The 12,194-nt window shown below is 45.5% G+C and overlaps 2 protein-coding genes across 15 annotated transcripts in view; both read left to right on the top strand.

Moving 5' to 3' along the window:
• The first annotated feature begins 254 nt into the window (after positions 1 to 254).
• On the top strand, positions 255 to 3,137 carry PCNA (proliferating cell nuclear antigen). The gene is made up of 6 exons (XM_068662217.1): positions 255 to 567; positions 1,119 to 1,216; positions 1,612 to 1,679; positions 1,846 to 2,040; positions 2,338 to 2,461; positions 2,576 to 3,137. Exons 1-6 carry the CDS (start codon positions 347 to 349, stop codon positions 2,656 to 2,658), a joined length of 789 nt encoding a protein of 262 aa, XP_068518318.1. The 5' UTR covers positions 255 to 346; the 3' UTR covers positions 2,659 to 3,137.
• A 2,522-nt stretch (positions 3,138 to 5,659) lies between these two features.
• TMEM230 (transmembrane protein 230) overlaps positions 5,660 to 12,194 on the top strand; it is a 45,267-nt gene continuing 38,732 nt past the window's right edge. For 11 of the 14 annotated variants that reach the window (XR_011090132.1, XR_011090136.1, XR_011090135.1 and 8 more), the window contains exons 1-4: positions 5,660 to 5,815; positions 8,136 to 8,263; positions 8,688 to 8,810; positions 9,739 to 9,907. Coding sequence is in view for 5 of the 14 variants with exons in the window: in XM_068662221.1 (XP_068518322.1) it covers positions 8,165 to 8,263; positions 8,688 to 8,810; positions 9,739 to 9,879 (363 nt within the window). In the remaining 9 variants the exon portion in view is untranslated. Of the gene's footprint in view, positions 5,827 to 8,135; positions 8,264 to 8,687; positions 8,811 to 9,738; positions 11,029 to 12,194 lie in introns of those variants that run through there. The other 3 variants (XR_011090137.1, XM_068662222.1, XM_068662223.1) reach the window with 3 other exon arrangements.

The raw sequence follows: 12,194 nt of genomic DNA, 5'->3' as shown, positions 1-12,194 counted from the left end.
CCGCCGGCCAATAGCAGGGCGCGGCATGGCCGCGGAGGTGGGGCTGGCGCCGCGGCGCTTGCAAGCCGCGTGCTGATTGGTTCCTTCCGGGCGGGGGGGCGGGACTAAAGGGGATGAGTGGCGTCGGGGTCTCTCGGAGCGCGGGGAGGCTGTCACGTGAGCGAGATCGGGCCCCGCGGCGGCAGAGCAGAGCCGCCCGCCATTGGCTGCGGCGCGGAGGGGGGCGGGGCGTAGGAGGTTATAAAGGGGCGGCTCGGCGGGCGGCAGCAGTCGGCGGCTGCGCGTCCCGCTCGCGTCGTTGTGCCGGTGCTGCTCGGTGCTGCTCGGTGCTGCTGCTGCCGCCAGGATGTTCGAGGCGCGGCTGGTGCAGGGCTCGGTGCTCAAGCGGGTGCTGGAGGCCCTCAAGGACCTCATCACCGAGGCCTGCTGGGACCTGGGCTCGGGCGGCATCAGCCTGCAGAGCATGGACTCCTCGCACGTCTCCCTGGTGCAGCTCACGCTGCGCTCCGAGGGCTTCGACACCTACCGCTGCGACCGCAACATCGCCATGGGCGTCAACCTCTCCAGGTAGCGGCAGGGCCGCCGCGGGGCAGCCCCGGGCCTGCGGCGCTGAGGGCGGCGGGGCCCGCTGGGGCTCGGGGGAGGCGGCGCGGCGGGGGCTCGTGAGGGCCGAGGCGGCCCCGCGCCCTCAGGAGCGGCTCGGGGCGCTCGGAGCCCCGCTGTGCGCCCCCCCCGGGTCCCCCCCCCCCCCCCCACTCCCCTTCTCCTCAGAGCTCTCGCGCCGTCTTTCGCAGCGCGCGCGCGGGGCCCGTGACGTCACTGGCGGCGCCATGCGCGCGGCGCGCTGTGGCGGGAAAGCGCGGCGGTTTGGCGCCATGGCGCCCGCAGCCCCCCTCCCCCTGCCCCCGCGCTGCCCGCACCTCAGCGTGGGGGTCGGGGCTCCTCCGTAACGGCCCAGCGGCCGTGGGCAGCCCCCGGGGTCTAGAGCAGCCACGCTGTACACGAGGTTGCTGGCAGCTTCTCGATAAACTTGCTGTAGCGCTCCGCAGTAGGCAGCTGGCTTGGTGTTTCTTCTCTGTTTGCAATCCCGTGAGCGGTCTGCTTGTTTTTTTCCCTAGCATGTCCAAAATACTGAAATGTGCTGGAAATGAAGACATCATAACGCTCAGAGCAGAAGACAATGCGGATACATTGGCTCTAGTGTTTGAAGCACCAAGTGAGTCTTGTATTGGAGAGCTCATTTGCTACCAGGATAATTTAGGCGATCATCATAGACCGAGCAGGACGTGCTGATTGTGAGGGTGGTCAGAAATGGGAGGAGTCACCTGATGGAGTCATGGCCTAGAAATGGGAACTTGGTTTACTTGACCAGTGCTTCATCTGAAAGAGAATCTTCCTTATGCTACATAAAAATGTTCTTAGGCACATTTTGGCAGGCAGCTTTCCCCTAACAACCTGCAAAAGGCTGTTCATGTTGCTTAGATTTCAAGCAAGGTGGATCCTATTGTCACACTTAAGGTGTTTTTACTTTGGTAAAAAGTTGGGGGCAGAACTTAAATCCTGACTGGTAGTTTATTGGAAACACTTGGTCAAACTATGCTTTTTCTTTAGATCAGGAAAAGGTTTCTGATTATGAGATGAAGCTAATGGATCTTGATGTGGAGCAGCTTGGAATTCCAGTAAGTAGTTGAATGATTGTTTCTTAGCGTGTTTTTTCATGTTCGTGTCAGACACGGTTTGAGATTGTAACAACACTTCCTTACTAAAGACTACGTAAATTTAAGTGTATTGACTTTACCTAGAAGATTGTTAAGAGTTTAATTGTGTCACTTTTTTTCTTCACAGGAACAGGAATATAGTTGTGTAGTGAAAATGCCTTCTGCTGAATTTGCACGCATCTGTAGAGATCTCAGCCATATTGGTGATGCAGTTGTCATCTCCTGTGCAAAAGATGGTGTAAAATTTTCAGCTAATGGAGAGCTAGGAAATGGAAACATCAAGCTGTCACAGACTAGTAATGTGGACAAAGAAGAAGAAGCTGTAAGTTAATGCTTACTGTGGTGTCTTCAGCATTGAGTTTTCTATTAATATGACTGGAGGCTAAAGGTGGGCCACTGGATCACATATTTCTCTGATTTATAGAACCAAGTCAACAAATTCTGCCAGCTTTGGGTTCTTAGCCATGGGACCTGCAAACAGCTCTCAGAGCAAAATGGGGAATACCACTGGCTGCCTTTGCATGAGGTGTTGCTGGGTCTGTGGTGCTGAATTATTTGAGAAACTTCAGAGTACTTGTTGCACCTTGCATTTACCAAACTTTTTATCTGGCTGTTCTAGGTTACAATAGAGATGAATGAGCCAGTCCAACTGACCTTTGCTCTGAGGTACTTGAATTTTTTTACCAAAGCTACTCCTCTGTCACCTACAGTAACACTCAGCATGTCTGCAGATGTTCCTCTGGGTAAGTAAATGCAGATCTCATTGAAAATCTCCTTGTAAATTCTACCTTAGAACTGTAACAAGTCTTGACTGAATGGCTCTTCTGAAGAATTTTTTGCATTTTTTTCTTTACCAGTTGTGGAGTACAAGATTGCTGATATGGGACACTTAAAATACTATCTGGCTCCAAAGATTGAAGACCAACAAGAAGGTTCTTAATTGGACTGGGACTTGAGGGGGAGATCTGGTCGTTCCTGGAGAGAACAACTGACTTTGAGAAGGAAATGGTGTCTGCCATATTACCAGCAGTTTCAGTACATTGGAGCATCCAATGAGTACTGTTAAGCATGTTGTGTAGATATCTCTGTAAATATTTTTCAACTTGCTATTTTGCTATACTGGTGTCATTTGAAACAGGATTTTTTTTTTCTAGCCTATTCCTATGCTTCCAGTAATCTTAGATGCTGTCTCTTGGTGAAATACCTTACTTCTTCTGTTATGTGTTAGAGGAGGAGTGGAGTGCATTATTTAACTTCAATAAAGATGATTCCTAGAGTTTCAGCTGTGGAACTATAGTTGACTAGGATTGCTGTTTAATTATGCCACAAGTTTATTTGCCCTCCATCCATTTATTTTTGAAGCTGATACTTTTAACTGAAACATGGAAAGTGGAAATAAATTTCATGGTTCTTATACTATTTAAATGTGGATGGATTAATCAATGCTCTGTCAAACTATGCTGATAAACCACTGCATGGGTGGCCAAATACCTTGATTAAATGTGTTGAAGTGGAAGAGGTAGTTACAGTCTGAATAATCCATCAAAAATACTGTTTCCTTAAGCAGAGGAGGTTTGTAGAACATTTTTAAAATGCATTAGCTTTGCAGATGCAAGAGCTGCCTGTTCCAGCAGCGACTAATCCTGTAGCTATCACTTGCACTCCAGATGAAGTCTTGAGGGTGTGTAGACACATGCCACAGTGTCACAGTGACTGCAAGTTGCTTGGTGTAGAAAGCTGTATGAGCCTTTCCTGGTTTTAGCTCTGTTACTAGCTTGTTGATGTTAAACCATTCCTGGACAGGTCTGACAGCACATTCCATTTCTCTGGTGGCTCTGTCCCCACATCTGTTGACAAGTGTAATGCAATCACCTAGATCACAAGCAATTCCTCTTATTTATATTTTTCTACTCATCATTCGTGGAGGTACAAGGCTTATACCAAAGGCTTGATCATGAAAAACAGGATCCAAAAACTGTTTTGGTAGGTAGCTACTTAATGTTTTTCACTTACTATAGTGCTATAAACTATCCATAAATCACACCCCTCATAGTGAATCAGTGACTCCATTTCTTCATGAAGAAACAATTAAAAGCAATCCTGGCTTGATCAGTGCTGTGTAGCAAGCAGTGCTTACAGGGTCTTAAGTACTGTGGGTGCATTCAGGTTTAGGAGGCCCTGTACTTTCCACTGGTCATCTACAATGATACTGAGCATGCCTGTAAACTTGGGTAATCCAACTGATTTAGCGGAACTTCACAAGGTGGCAGTACTGATTAAGAAACAGATCTGCTGCATCATAATGGTGAGTGCTTTCATGATTGAAACTAGTACCTCCTCAAAGCCTGGGAACAGGATTTTTTTAATGCTCTCTGCCCTTTTTACTTCATTTATAGCAGCAATTATTTTTTAGAAAATATTTCATTGCAGTTTTCTTCTGTGTGTAGGTCCCTGCATGACTTTTTTTTGTCCTGAACTATCTCGTATCTCCAGAGCATACACCATTTATTCTCTTGAATTTTGAGGTTGTTGGTGAGTTCAGTACCTCTAAGAACACACCTGAAAGCAAGATCTAACCTAGCTGTCCTAAAACTTCTCAGCAGAAGTAGAGTTGTCGAGAACTACATTGGGTACCTCAGAATTAGGAGGCTACTTTATCTCAAATGTAATGCTTCGCAGATGGATTGCCACTGTGGTACCCACAAGTGCAGCAGGTAAATAAGTACTTTGGTAAAGAACAAAAGATCCATTGCGTTGAAATAAGAAGGATTCTGTTTTACTGATGCTTAAAGCTGTGCTAGTGAAGCATATCCATTTTTGTGCAACTTCCTGCTATAGTGGGGATTACTGAACTCCTGCTGTTTTATCCATAAACCTAAAAATAAACCATGTGGTTTAATTGCTTATTTTTGCAGCTCTGACAACTAAGTTGAGTAGTTTCTTGTAGTAGGAAATGTCTTAGCATCAGTATCTATGCTCTTGTGTGTGATTTGTGTATGATCTCTCTGGTTAAATCCTTACAATACCCAAATACTGAAGAAACAACAGCTGCTCCATCTTTAAAAATAAACATTAAAAAATGGGGAGGTGTGGTAAAATGCTGCTTCCCCATGTTTGAGGAGGTAAACTTTGAAGTTTGTACCTTTCTCCATGTCAAGAAAGTCTAATTTATAGAACAAAGTGGGGGTGGTCTTTGAAACTTCAGATCTGGTGTTCCATGCACTAAATTCGGTGCATATCTTATTGATTTACAGGAGTTGGAACCATGCTTATTTCTGCAACTTTTTTTTTTTTTTTGGGGGGAGAGCAATTGGATTAAGTAAATTCCCAGCTGTGATTTATCTGTATTAATACAGTTCCAGGTGTTCAAAATAGGTATTCTCTTTAGTGACCAGGGATAGGACCTGAGGGAATGGTGTCAGGCTGAGGCAGGGGAGGTTCAGGTTTGACATCAGGAAGAGGTTCTCTGAGAGGGCTGTTGCACGCTGTACAGGCTCTCCAGGTACATAGCCACGGCACCAGGCCTGTCAGAGTTTGAGAAGCATTTGGACTGCACTGTTAGTCATATGGTCTGAATTTTGGGGTAGACCTGTGTGGTGCCAGGAGTTGGACTCGGTGATCCTTGTGGGTCCCTTCCAACCTGGGATATTCTATGAGTCTATGAAAATACTTTTCTGGCTGTACTTTTTCTGTTAAATACGCATAGCTGTGATGGAGGGGTGTGCTCTCCCTGCAGACAAGTTTATGTCCTGAGCTTCCTTTAGAAAATCAATATTTTAAAGCATATGTAGCGGCAATGTGTGTAAGAACATTCTGCTTCATAAACCAGTCACCAACGCAGGTCAGCTTGGTGCTCGGTGGGTCTTGCATGACCAGGGTGACCACAAGGCACGTCCATGCCGACCTGCCCCGCAGCTCTAATTTCAGCTGCCAGTCCTGAGCGCAAGGCTCAAAATAACTCAGTGGAGCTGAGCCAGCCAGCGGCTGCTGCCATAACCTGGAAGGAAACGACAGGCACTGAATAAACTTCCTGGGTCGGCCTGCGGCTGGAGCGCGGAGGAGAAGCGGCAGCGGGAGTGATGGGTTTGACCAGCAGCGTGAGTTGTCGGTACCTCTTGGCTTGGGTTAACCTTCCAGAGCTCTAACGCTGCTCCCGGCACAGCGGGCAGCTCTCGGGGCGTCGTCAGACATGTTGTGAACTTCCTGTTCCGCAGCAGAGAAACCATTTTGCCTCGGCGGGAGGGGATCAGATGGGTTTGTCACACCAGCAGTGAGGTTTGAGCTCCCGGATGGGGCAGGAAATGACATCCCCCTTCCTTCCTTACGCCCAGGTGCAGAGGGTAGAAATTCGTATCGCTGCTGTGAGAAGGAAAAACAGGATTTGGGCCTGAAAGTGGCACGATTGCTTTTATTTGCATGTTCCCCTTTGAGCCCTTGCTTACCCTGGGAGTCCTGCCCCAGGCTGCGTATGGAGCATGGCGGTAGCACAGCGTTATCAGAGGGCTCGGATGGCAAGCACGCCTCCCCATTTGTTTGCCTAAAGAGCACAGCAGTGAACTTGTTTCTGATCCTCTGCTGTTCTTGAGTGCAAGGAGAGTGAAGCTCAGTGGACTTGAAAGTGGCCCTTAAACACGAGGTCCGAGGCAGCGCTTTGTGCTTCATAGCCTCGTGTTGGTTAGCAAGGAAATGCAGAGGGCTGGAATGGTTTACGCAGGTGTAAACTGGAAATCGTTGCTGGGAAGCCACGAGGAATGGCCTGGTAAATAACGTGACTGGCAGTAAACAGTCCCATGGAATGTGGGGGCAAACAGGAACAGAGTCAGGACATCTGACAGGGTTTGGGTGTGCTGATTTCCTGTCTTCTTCCCTTTCTGCACTTTGACCCCATGGGTATGTGGGAGGCTTTGGCAGCATTTTAGCACAATGAACTTAGGAGAAAAAAAAAAAAAAAAGTAAAAATAAGATGTGTAAAGAAGCTGAGGGTGTGCATTACTACCCAGTAGGTGGGTGATACCCCTACTACCCATAGGGATAGAAATGTGTTTTTCCTATAGAAAAAGCAAAAAAGTTCAAGTTAAAGGTATAGCTGAGGGGGATTTAAGATCGGAAGGTGTTGGATGTTTTATAGAAGTCAAATTTACTGAATGAGAAACAAACCTGATGGCAAGGGAATGTGCCAACATGATGTGAGCAGAGATGAAAAAGGAGAAATTGTTATTAATGTGAGTGAGACAAAGAATTTCGGTTCAAATGGAGACTAAATATTTTGAGGAATTGCTACTACCTTAGCTGTCAAATACCATTACGGAAAGCGCATCTTTATCCCTTCCTGTAGAAGCAATTGGGATATATGCCTTTTTTTTATGCCTTTTTTTTTTTTTTTTTTTTTAATTCAAGCTTTCCTAGAAATTAAAAAATATATATATTGAAGGCAGTGCAGGAAATGTATATTCTGCCTCTTTGGGAATTCAGCACAGGTTCAAGGCTGTGGGTGAGCAGGTGCCTAATGCACAGGTCCTGTATAGGGGAAACCAGCAGCTGGGAGTTGTCAGCCTCTGTTAAATGTCTCTGCAGTGCGTCAGGGATGTGTTGGCAGGCCAGATCCAGGCTTCAGTTTACGAGAAGACAGGCTCCAAGGCACAGAAGAAATCTGGCTCTGCCCATCTCCCTGTTCTGATCACCCAGGACTGTCACTGCTGGCAGCAAAACCACAGGGCTAGGCTTCACTGCGTAGTGAAATTGCAGGGTATGGCTCTGTGTAACTAAATAAAGTTCAACCCTGAATACTTCCTCCCTTGCAGCTAAATAGACAAGTGACCTATGCTTTTTAACTCCCTGCTGTTTTTTGGTTGCCTCATGTGCTAACCACCCCATCCCCTTGTCATGTTCCTGCTGAGTCATGACTCAAACTGCCTTAGGGATGACAGCTCCGTTTCATTCTATTTTCCAGTGTTTTTTGTTTTGTTTTGTTTTTCAAAATGGATTTATTGCAAAATATCTGGCTGGTTGAAAAGTTGCTTTGTTTAATTTTGGTTTGGGTGTATTTAATAGTGGCCCTATTTAGAAATAGGTGGATGTCAGACATCTTACTGCTGGAAGTGTGATCTCCTTGCAAATAAGACCTGGCTGATATAGGGCATATTATTCTGGAACTTCTGTCGGGTTTTTTGTTTTGAAATATTGCCAAATCCAAACTTGTCTGCAGCTATATTTATGCCTTCTATTTTAGGATTAAATACTAAATTTTATTTTAAAAGATTTAATTAATGAAAGTGTACAAGGATTTTTTTTGGTTAGTACGGGCTTAACACTCCTGTGCTTTTCTTAGGAAACATAATCCACATCTGACTCTATCATCCAGTTTGCTCTGTTTTTTTTTTTGTTTGTTTGTTTGTTTTTGCTATTTTTGTTTTCCAGGTTCTAGCTGATTCCCAAGTATCATTGTAATGATGTCATCAAGAATGAATCTGTCTGCTGGCATTCCCAGTAGTAAAGTCAAGTATTCCAAGCTTTCCAGTACTGATGATGGATATATTGACCTGCAGGTAAAAAGTAGCAAAGAAAAACTCTTTGTACTGCTTCTCTGACTTTAAGCTACTAGTGGGGGCTGCTATAGCTTTGCATATGCATGTGAGACTGCTTTTTGTTTGTGTCCACCAGAAAGGTACAAACCTATCCACAAGCCATCACTCCAGTCTCTAGAAAGCTCACAGAGCACAACTGGAAAAAACATTTCTTGTTTAGTAGCATCAGATTCATTTCTTTGGAGGGAGATGAAAATCAGAGCAATGGGTATAAATGCTAGCTTGGACAACAGGGTCTGCATGGGCAGGGTTTGTTGCAGAGAGGCTGTTATAGAGCCATGCTTCAGGGCCACTGCAGTATTTCATCTGCTGTCATCTATGCCGTGGTTAGAAGGGATCTGTGCTGGGGTAAGCTGTTTAATTTTTTTTTCCCTTTTCCATCCAGTTCAAGAAGAGCCCACCAAAAATTCCCTACAAGGCAATTGCACTTGCTGTCGTGCTCTTCATGATTGGGACCTTTCTCATTATCATAGGAGCCCTCCTCTTGGCAGGATACATTAGCAAAGGTGTAAGTGGTTTGATTACACTTCTGTTACAAGTTCTGTATTGTTTGCCCCTCCCAAAGCCTGCCAGAACTATCATGTTCAGTGCAGAAATTCAGAGGAAAAGACCTGTAAACAAGAAAGTAATCCCCTTTCCTGCCACACTGGTATTTGCAAACAGGCCTGCTCCTCTGGCAGTAGAGTCCTTTATCTCCAGTTAGCAATCTGGGAGTGGGTCCATAGCTGGAGAGGACATCTGCAAGGAAGGGATGAATTTCTGTCCTACCGGGTGGTACAGTTCCATTTTAATGCCACATCATTGCAGAGATCAGTGTGCTGTGTTGGTGAAAAACTCGTGGGATCATCACACTTCTAGTACAGATCCCCCACTTTCTCTAAGGGGTACCTGATTGCTATATCGAACACAGCACTGCTTTTCTCCCCTCTCTGCCTTTACGATCCATTGAAAGCAGATCTGATGCTTGCAGTTGACATTGTGCTGCTCTGTGACACACTTCTCCTTTTACCCTGTGCAGTATGGAACTGCTTTACAGTTGGCAGCTGCTGCTTATCGTTGTGGAAACAGCAGCATTTTGGCCATATCGGAAGCAGTCCAGGCCCAGATAGGAGAGCTTAGCCAAGCACGCAGGACTCAGCCTGTGGTTGGCAATTTTGTCATGTGATGAGTGTCAGGAGGAGCCACCCCTGCAGCCTAAAGGAAAAGTTCAGTTGAGGTTTCCTGTAGCATCAAGTGGACGCCAGACCAGGAAGAGGAATTAGAGCTCAGCCTGAAGAAAGCTGAGAGATTTGAGATGGATTTTATTTTTGTCAGCTAGCCAGGCCTTAGGGATGAATAATTGTGGTAGTTTGCTTGGTGAGGCAGGACCTGAGTAAAAGAAAAGACCTTGATACGGATCTCTTACTGCACTTACACAGCTTTTCTGTCTGACGCAGGGAACGGACCGTGCTATCCCCGTGCTCATCATCGGGATTCTTGTATTTCTCCCAGGCTTCTACCACCTGCGCATTGCATATTACGCTTCCAAAGGCTACCGGGGCTATTCTTATGACGATATCCCAGATTTTGATGACTGAATGATGTTCCTGACAACGTTATAATTAGGTTAGTGTTAAGAGCTGCTAGTTACCCTGGGTATTGGAGGAAGCTGTTAAGATTGTAAATGAAGTATATCAGTCATGTGATGCAACTTCTGGTTTTCAAAATTCGGTGCTGAAGTGCTGCAAGCTTTTCAGTTGGGGGAACAAGGGGGTTAAACATGGAATCAACCAAAAGTATTGCAACATCAGGTGGGAAGAACATGTGGTTCATCATACTTTTTCTCTTGGTTACATAATGCTGGTTGCTTGTAAGAAGTTACTCTTGGGCAAGGCAATTCTAGCAATTTTCCAAAAATAGTTGAGCCAGACAGTTTCAGCAGTAAAGATGCTTGTTTTTCTAACTGCCTCATAGAGTTTATTTTATTTTTTTTGAGAGATCTTTGCTATGCTTGTTTTTTGAGTTGCAAACACCATACATAACTTATTTTTGCTCTCTGCCCGTCAGAAGGGCTTCCAATTTATTTGTCTTGTGCTTGTCTTGAGTAATGGAAATCATATGTGTACAAGGGGGGAAAAATGCACTTGCATGAAGTAATTTATACAAACTGCATTTGCTGCACAACTCCTTGCTAGACTGACCAATCTTATGCACTCACCAAACGCATTCTTCAGAAGCAAGCTGTTTCCCATGTCACTGCTACTCTTGGCAAAATCAGACTGTCATCCTTTAAAAGGATGGACTGTTGTGGGATTTTGCTTACTTTAAAATGAATAGAGACAGGGAGAAGAACTGGAGTATGGGCCAGCATTCAAGTGTCTAAATACAAAAATCTTGGGTTTGACAGGTGTGGGTATTGGAGACACCTGAATTCCAGCTATCTGTATGTATATTTGGGATCATTTTATCCTTGATACATTGTGACTAACTCCCTAAACCAGTGAAAAGAATCTCTGTATAGTTTGTACTGAATAAATTGTTTGTATTGTTTTGCTAGCTTCAGTAATAGCTTATTCAGGGAAAACCAATTGGTAGCTCTGTACTTGATGCAAAAGTAAAACTCACTGTCTCCTTAAGTGGGAGTGAACCAAGTGTCCTGAAGGATAAGTATGTGACAAGATGTAGAAATGCAAGCCTCAAGTATATGTATTTTACATGAATAAACTTCACTATATTCTGTGTACAAATTACAAGCTCATCTTTTTCACATTCATAGATCTCAGTGTGTGCTAAAAATGGTCCTGGGCAGAGAGGTTAATACTTCAGCTGAGTCTGCTGTTGCTTACTGCTTCTAGTTTCTGATGTAGTTGCTACAGTCAGCAATAGATTTTGATGAGCCAGCAGCTTTGAAACAGCTCCAACTGCTCTGCAGGACCCTTGGCTTGGTTTTGGGCAGAGCTGGGAACCTGGAATCTCTAGAGCAGCAATGCAGAGTATCCTAGGTGTGACAAGATTATGTGCTGCTTCAGAAGCCCAGGCTTCACTTTTTGAACCTCTTGTGCAGTATTTGAATGTGCAAAGACCCCGAACTTCTAATAGCTTGGTGTCAGTGTCCAAATATCCGGTCCTTTTATGTAACAGGGAGTAGTGTCTACATGTGACTTGCAGTCTGGTACTGATACTCCAGAATTGTGCCAGCCATAGCTCATATGGACTGAAAATTTGAAAGGAAGAGGGACAAATACACAGCAGGTCCTTGGAGATGGTCAGAAAACTTTCTTGGACAAAAGTCTTGCTCTGAAAGTGCAAAATCATTTTGTCTTTTTTCCTTCCTCATTTTTCTATTCCTCCTCCAATGTTCTAGATTAAACTCAAAGCCTGAGCCAAGGTCTTCTTTTTTTAACCTACGACAATTCCCTTGTTTGACTTGATTAATTGGCTTGTGTGTGCCCCAGTGGTGCACTCTGAGGTCTAACTGATAGAATTCAGGATCTCCTTTTTGCCTTTCCATCTCTGAAGGCAACAACTACGTGTGTTCTCTCTTGCTCTGCTGCGTCACGCGGGCCCTGGCCATCACCCGGCTCATGTTCCTGACGCAGCCGGCCCCTGGGCTGGTGGCAGCCCAGCTTCCCAGATGTCACACACTGCTTGGCAGCAGCTGGAATCCCTCAATTAAAGCTGGGTCTGGCCAGGAAAGTCGCTGCTGACGCAAAACCATGAATCAGCCTCTATTAGGGGATAAGAATGTGGGTTTGTTTGGTTTGGGGAAAGGGGACAGGGAGTTGAGATGGAAAAAGAGGAGTAGGGGGAGAAGATGCCTTCAAGGGCTGATAGGATGCAGAAAGTTGAGAAGCCTGGGGCAACTGAGAGGGGTAAGTAAATGTAGGGGACAGGTGAAGAACATAGTGACATT

The sequence above is a fragment of the Anas acuta genome, chromosome 27 (assembly GCF_963932015.1).
Source record: "Anas acuta chromosome 27, bAnaAcu1.1, whole genome shotgun sequence".
NCBI lineage: Eukaryota > Metazoa > Chordata > Aves > Anseriformes > Anatidae > Anas > Anas acuta.
The sequence above is the reverse complement of the archived record's forward strand: the minus strand, read 5'-3'. Positions and strand labels throughout refer to the sequence as shown.